General features: G+C 37.4%; 1 protein-coding gene across 1 annotated transcript in view; it reads right to left on the minus strand.

Moving 5' to 3' along the window:
* Nucleotides 1–613: 613 nt before the first annotated feature.
* Nucleotides 614–7,702, minus strand: part of SRSF4 (serine and arginine rich splicing factor 4) — a 13,614-nt gene continuing 6,525 nt past the window's right edge. The window contains exons 2-6 of the mRNA XM_015814325.2: nt 6,478–6,620; nt 5,489–5,601; nt 3,797–4,011; nt 2,327–2,416; nt 614–2,006 (exon numbers count right to left, since the gene is read on the minus strand). Coding sequence (XP_015669811.1) covers nt 1,214–2,006; nt 2,327–2,416; nt 3,797–4,011; nt 5,489–5,601; nt 6,478–6,620 — 1,354 coding nt within the window. The 3' untranslated portion in view covers nt 614–1,213. The remainder of the gene's footprint in view (nt 2,007–2,326; nt 2,417–3,796; nt 4,012–5,488; nt 5,602–6,477; nt 6,621–7,702) is intronic.

The following is a 7,702-nucleotide window of genomic DNA, read 5'->3' on the forward strand; positions in this document are numbered from 1 at the left end:
CAATGATGAAAAAGTAACTTTGCAGCCACTGCCCACATTTACAATCTTCGCAAATTTGTAAAGCAAAGGAAAAGTGCAGTGAGATCGTAAGCACAGTTGTGGTTTCACTTAACAATCACTTTGCTTAACAGAGTTGTGATAGCTAAATAAGGACTACCTGTACTGAATTAAAAAATGGGATGCCTCTGAGAACACCTTCAGACCAGGACTTTGTTTTCAATATCACAACTAGTTGGAAAAGCTGCACAGAAATGAACCTACTTGGAGTACTTGGGAATCTCAGGGCTGCAATTGGGGAAAAAATGTGTAAAAGTCACTTCCACACTATGGCTAAGGAAAGTAGATGGATGGATCCATAAGTTGAGGATGATATCAGGGAGACTTCATCAGCACAAATTGTTCCCCCACAAGTATCTTTTCTTATTTTTCCCTTCCCCCAAGTGGCAGAGAAATTTGGGAAGGAAAAAGACAGTTGTAATTTTTTGTTAAATAATTAAATGTCTGAAGACTTCGTTGCAAACTCTCCCTATAATGGGGTACATGACTGACTTTGAAACTTGTACATTTTTTAAGGGAACAAAGCAGCATAACTTAAAAGCATTACAACAACTGGTCAAGCAAAAATAGTCTTTATTCAAATTTAATGGAAACAGGGGTCACTGTACTTTGCAAGATGGGGAAAAATAAAAAATATAAAACAAGGATATTGTCACAATACCAGAATGTGGAGCTCTACTTTTGTTTCTTCCCTTCCTATAGTTTACTGTAGGTATCTATTTTCCTGACTGTGCTATTCACATACTCTGCAAGTCCAAAATATGAAACAAAAAAAGTATTATGAAATTTAAGACTTTTCACTTTTCACTAAATGGCTTACATCAAAGGGCATCAATTTAAAGGGCAAATTGTTGAAATTACCATACCTACCTAGGAGTCCTCATTCCAATCTTAGAAGCCCATCAATGCAGTGCTCCTTCTCTATGGCTGTTCTGGAAATCTAGGATGATGCACGGTACCTGAAGTAAAGCCCTCGGTCTCTAGAACCAGAACGTGCAACAGAGAGGCAGCACTGGACCCAAACACTTACAAACACACCACTGGGGGTATTAAAAATGTACAGCAGTGACGTGTTCTACTCCAATCACTTGTGCTACAACTACCAAACATGTACAAAAGACTTCTCATAGAGCTCTAAATGTGGGTTGCAGCAAGTTTAGGATCTGGAACGAGATCGTGACCTAGATCGAGAATGTGATCTAGAAGCAGATCTCGATCTAGACTTCGACTGGGATCTTGTTTTTGAAACTGATTTGGATCTGGAACGAGATTCTGATTTGACATTTTGCTTAGACTTGGAATTTGATCTTGATCGAGATTTACATCTGGTGTCCATTTCCTCACCCTCGCCTTTGGCATCTTTTGTGTCAGGTTCTGTTTTTATTCGCTCTTTTTCCTTGGATTGAGACCGAGACCTGGACCTAGACCTGGACAGCTCTTGGTCTTCTATCTTTTTCTTCTTACTAGATTTGCTGTCACGTTTATTCCTTCTCTTGTTTCTCTCATTTCTGCTGTGACTCCTGCTCCTGCTCCTGCTGGCCTCCCTGATCCTTTTCCTACCTTTCCTTGTGTCCTTGCTCTTGCTACGGCTTCTACTCCTGCTCCTTTCTTTACTCCTGCTCCTTCCCTTGCTGACACTCTTCTCTCTCTCTTTACTCCGACTCCCCCTAATGCTTCCCCTTTCCTCCCTTTCTGCCCTCTCTTTACTGCCACTCCTACTCCGGCTTTTACTCTTACTCTTTTCCTTGCTGGGACTTCTGCTTTTTGATTGGTGGTCACCATCATTTTGAACTATCTCCTGTGGTTTGTCTTTACTTTTACTTCGAGATTTCTCAGCACTTCTACTGCGGCTCCTGCTTTTGTCATCTTTGCTTGGACTCCTGCTTTTTTCCTTTTGGCCTCTGCTATGACTTTTGCTTCGACTGCGGCTCTTGCTTCTGGAATGAGATCTAGACCCGGTAATCAAAAAGAAAAAAATATAGAAAGTTTTCAGACATTCAATGATATAATAATTCATCAGATGTCTCAGACAGCTCAAATTCCAAATTATAAATATGCCAAGTAGTTAAATAACACTGTTTAAATTTTCACAACTATGATTTCAATGATATTCTAAATGCTTAATAATCCCCTGTATCAGGCATATAACTGTTGATTATAATACCATATCCTGAAGAGCAATTACTACAATACTGCCAACTTTGTTAGAATGCATGTTACCGAAGCATAAGCTTAAATTATGTCCATTATTATTTAAACTTTACTGTACCTGGATCGTGATCTGCTCTTTGAATGGCTGCTTTTACTACTGCCACTACGACTCCTGCTTTTACGGGAATGTCTGCTTCGAGAGCGAGACCTGGAGGTAATACAATCGTGTCACAGTATGCTTTCAAGAGTCAGCTGAGCATGGCATAGAAATTCCCTTTCAAACTGCATAAAACAATGTAACAGAAGGCGCTATCTCCCTAGAGCATTTCTGAGGCAGCATAGTTCTGGCTATATATTACTAAAAGATTTAACAAGTTTTTGCAAATGGGCTCCATAAAGCCTCCTAATGTCAGCGACAAAATTACTTTCATTAAGTGTCTGTGAAAAACAAAAGCCAGTTTTGACAAACATGTAAATAGATGAAATAAAGAGAATGCAATTGTGGTCAGAGGGATCACTGGAATAAGAAAAGAAAGCAGGAGGAAGGAAGTTATTTAGATAATAATTTTGTTATGACAACTCAAACTACAAGATACAAGGCTTTTCCAATAGTTTTACATTGCAGAGAAAGATCCAATCTATTATTATATTTGCTTTTTATCTTCAAGAAAAGTTGTGTGTTATTTAATAGACAGTTTCTATGCTTGTAGTAAAAACCATTTTTTGTACATTCAAATATTTCTGGAACCCCCTTCACTATAAGGTTTCCAACTGATATACCATGGAGTTAAAAAGCTGCTCAGTACTACTTAAGTGTTGACCTGAACATGTGACAGAAACCCTTGAACAAAACTGAAGTCATTGATCAGCTTAGCTATTATTCTCTGCAATAATTGGTAATAACTTTCCAGGCCATTTTTCAAAATTCTATCTAAACATGCCAATGAATGATTTTGTGACATTTTACAACCTAAATATATGTTCCGCCAATGAGATACTGCCATTCTTATGTTGGATCCGACTTCTGATTCTAGCTTGCAAAATTATACCATATTTATACGTTTCTAAATAAAAAGTAAAATGTATCAACATTTTCAATATATTAAAAGGTGGCTTTAAAACACCGTTGTTCAGTTTCACCAGGTTCCAGCTTTTATACAGAGATCCTCAATTAATATAATTTTCCCATATAAAATTCCATTATCTGCTTCTCTGTAGAACAGCTTTATAGCAATGCCTCCGGGAAAGGATCATACATCCCTTTCCTCAGACAGATGATTTATCTGCTTCCTCAAATGAAAAGACTATGGTTTGCCTCAATGGCAAATGGAGGCTGGAGATATAGATTCCATACATGTAAACATGACTGTTCTGGTTACTCAACAGTATAATGCCAAGTCATAACTTGCCAAGTCATTGACATTATTCCTGAACCATACTCTATTTCTTTATCATCAGCACAAGTCATTATGATAATTTCAGTTCTTTTAACACTTCACTGCTTTTCCTGCAAGGGAATATCCTGTTATTTTTCATTAACTACACTGAACTATTGCCCTAGTAAGCATAGTATTATGAACAAACTTACCTTGAATGAGTGCGACTTCTGGAATAAGAACGGCGGCGCCTGGACCCAGGCCTGTCTTCCACTAGTCTTATCTTTCTACCATTTACTTCGGTCCCATCCAGTTTTTCAAGGGCTCTTTTCATGTCTGAATAAGATTTGAATTCAATCACACCTTCATTTTTTCTCCCCTTGTGTGCGTCAGCATATGTCACTTCACCTGCCTGACGCATATAATCCTAAGAACAGATACAGGGTTTCAGTATTTTGTCTAACTCTGATAGTGTCAATGGATCATGTTTTGTTAAAGGCTACAAATGAAAAAATGAGACACATACACAGACACACACCTGGGCACGTATTGATATGCACACATGCGGCATCTGTATGTCTACAACGAATTACTGATTTATTGATCAAGATTTTCTCATTTCTATATCTCTATCTACCTCTCAATTTCTAGGCATCATAGATAATTGCTAATTTTACCTAAAATATCAACACACTTGCTTTTCAGGACATCATTTTTGTAGAATTTTAAAAGGAGACGGAACACGACAAGAAATCAATTGAGGGGAGGGCAAAAATGGAGGTAGTTATAAAGGCTGGAGTTTGCAAGGGGGAAACAAGACCCCAAGGACTAGATAGTACCACTGGGTATACCATTACAAAAAAGGTATAATCAACAGTCCTGCAAGAGAAATGCATTGTAAGCAATCCAAAAAGAGCTCATGATTTATAACATGAAGAGGCAGAAAAATACACACATACATATATAGCTAGTTTTTCTGAGGGCTATCTGTATCTGTAATAAAGATACTGATCTACTCCAGGAAAGTACAGATAGTCCTCAACTTATAATAGTTCATTTAGTGACGTTCAAAGTTACAATGGAACTGAAAAAAGTGACTTATGACTATTTTTCATATTCGTGTCTGTTGCAGCATCTGAATGTTCAGATGATTAAAATTCAGATGTTGGGCAACTGATTCATATTTATAATGGTTGCAGTGTTCCGGGTTAATGTGATCACCCTTTTTGACCTTCTGACAATTGAACTCAGGGAAGCCAGATCCACTTAACAACCGTGTCACTAACTTAACTGCAGTGATTATTTAACAACTGTGGCAAGGTCGTAAAATGAGGCAACATTCACTTAATAAATGTCTCGCTTAGCAACAGAAACTTTGAGCTCCATCGTGGTTGTAAATTGAGGACTGCTTGTACTTGAGAACAGTTTGAATCCCTAGAGATAAAGAACTTTTACAGTGGCCTGTAAGTAACTGTGACAAGTAGTTAGCCAATTCAAATGCCAAACAGTAAACCAATCTTAAACAGAAAGGCAAGCCACTGCAATAAGTGCCTCAAAGAAGCAGTGGCTCTTAGCTTTTCTGAATAGCTTCTAAAACATCAAGGTCATGGATGAGATTTGATATAGAGACTTTTATTCAGTTGAAAACAGTTCTCTGTATTTAATAGGTAATGTAATATATGTAATAAAAAGAGCATAGACAGTGAACACTTCGTGCTCAATAAGCTCACAATTGCACTTAGTATATTGCACTAAGATTTCAAATAAAAACTATAAAGAATTTATTTGGGAAACAAATATCTATTTCCTTTGGTATGGATCATACAGCAAGAATTAAGGCTTCAATTTATGTTTGCACTATCTATCACTAAATCAGAACTGGCAGAAGTCCAGACACCATTTACCTTCAAATCCTGCCAACTGCAACGGCTTGACAGATTTTCAACGATCAATCTGTATTCAGTACGGGTTGGAGGCCCGTACTTATCTCTTCCACTTCTTCTATAACCATATCCACCTTGAGAGGTGATAAGTAGATGCAGTACTTTAGCTAATAAAGTGGAGTTAGGAATTAAATCTACATTTCCCCCCCGCCTCCCCCCCAAACAATGTAAGAACTAGTCTATCCAAAAGTTATGTTAACAATTTCCCGCCCCCATCCCTAGGCTAAACTACATTCTCCTTGCTTTAAATATTATACTAATAGAGCCAGCCAGAAATCTATGTACATATGTCTAGAATATTATCACACAATAATGTATATTTTACATTAACTACTAATATTGAACATGCATCTACAATTACGTTTTTTAAAAAATAACATTTTTTGAAAACAAAATAACCAAATCACTATAGTCAGTTACTAATGTTACTTACATTGATTTAAAGTTTTCTGAATATCTGACATGAATAATGGTTTTCAGGCACCTATTTCAGATTAATCACATCTGTCTCTAACCCTTGGGGTCCTCACCACCCAGGTCTAATGGGAAAAAGTTGCGGTCGTCACATGGCTTCCTTTTGGTCAGCCAAGGGCCACAAAGGTCAAAGAGCCACTCATGGAAAGGCAACCCAGGGTCAGCAAATGGAACAGGCAGTCATCTTAGCCTCAAAGGACTCTTAATTGAAACATTGAGGTCTTAGTTAAGTCTATGTTAAACAAATATTAACATTACAAATAAGCCATTTAAATATTTACAAAAGTAAGATAACAAAAATTAAATCTCATTTATTTAATTACATTAAAAAAGTTTAATATAATTTAACATCCAGATATTATTTTAATAGAAACCACAGTAGTCAAACTTTACATTTAAAAAAATTATACAGTTTTAAAAATATTCTATTTTAAATAGAAAGAAGAATCACTGGTACAATGGTATGTAGTGCTTACTGCGTCCAGAACCGTAACTGCTGTCACGACGAGGGCCTCGAGCATGCTCAACAATTACACGCTCCCCACAAAGATCTTTGCCGTTTAGTTCATAAACAGCATCGTCTGCATCACGCACATCATCAAATTCAACAAAGCCATACCTGAGAAGAGAAGAGACTATTCCAGAATCAAATATGTCACCAATTACCTCAGCAAGCGCTGATAGTAGGAAATATTTTGAAACTTAGGGAATGTAGGATACTTATTTCAGAAGCATCTTCCTCCAAACAAAAACTAAGCCTGTTGGTGGCCACAAAGGCTTTTCCTATCAGGAAGAGCATGATGTAACTATTTAAAAAGGGTACAAAGCATAAAGTGGGTTATGGCAGCAGGTATTAATTAGCTTAAGAAATCACAAAGAGACAAATCGCTCTTTGGAATTAAAGCTTTTATAACTTTTTCTTTCAAAAAGAAAAAAACCCCCATTATTTAAAGCACATTATAGACAGGAAGTAGACCACACAATATAACAACACAGTTAGGAGGCTGGTAACTTTAAAGAAGCCACTCTGGCTCTTTTGAAATTTTAGACTACAGATGGATCATATGGAAATTCTGTACAGGATCTTCCTGCGTTTCCCCTCAATTAGAAGACCCTGAGCAATTGGCGTTGCTTAAAGACTAGTAGTCACCAAAGAAATAAAGGAGGGTCTCTGAGCTGTTGCGAACAGCTTCTGGATAGAAATTCTTACTTGAGTATCTGATAAGTAAGAAATTCTTACAGGGCTGACTAGAGTGAGCTGCTGTTTGCAAATATGAGGAAAGGAAGGAAAGAACAAAAGAAGCAAACTGAGGCAATTTCAGGAAAAAACATTATGCCTTCCACATTTCCCTAATTGCTTTCTTCTATTTCCCCAAAGCAGAAGCAAAAAATTAGTGGAATTCTTAAAAAAATGCCTTATTATGAAACATATCTTTTTAAATGAGCAAAATATTTTCCAAATGTATAAATTGGCCATTAAAAAAATATTAGAATGTTTAATGGAAGGACTTCCGGTGGCAGGCGATTTCGTCGGTCGCAGCTGTTTGCTGCCTCCCGCCTGTTTTGCGTAAAAGCCGGTTTGACAGCCAGCATCAGCTGTCAAACGGCTTGATACCTTTCCCCTGGGCATAAGGGGATAGGTGAGCTGCCCGGGGTAGGAGTTGAGTTCCCGAGTCGTCCTATATGGACGATGTAGGCGAG

Source organism: Protobothrops mucrosquamatus, unplaced genomic scaffold, assembly GCF_001527695.2.
Source record: "Protobothrops mucrosquamatus isolate PMUCROS unplaced genomic scaffold, P.Mucros_1.0 scaffold237, whole genome shotgun sequence".
NCBI classification, from domain to species: domain Eukaryota; kingdom Metazoa; phylum Chordata; class Lepidosauria; order Squamata; family Viperidae; genus Protobothrops; species Protobothrops mucrosquamatus.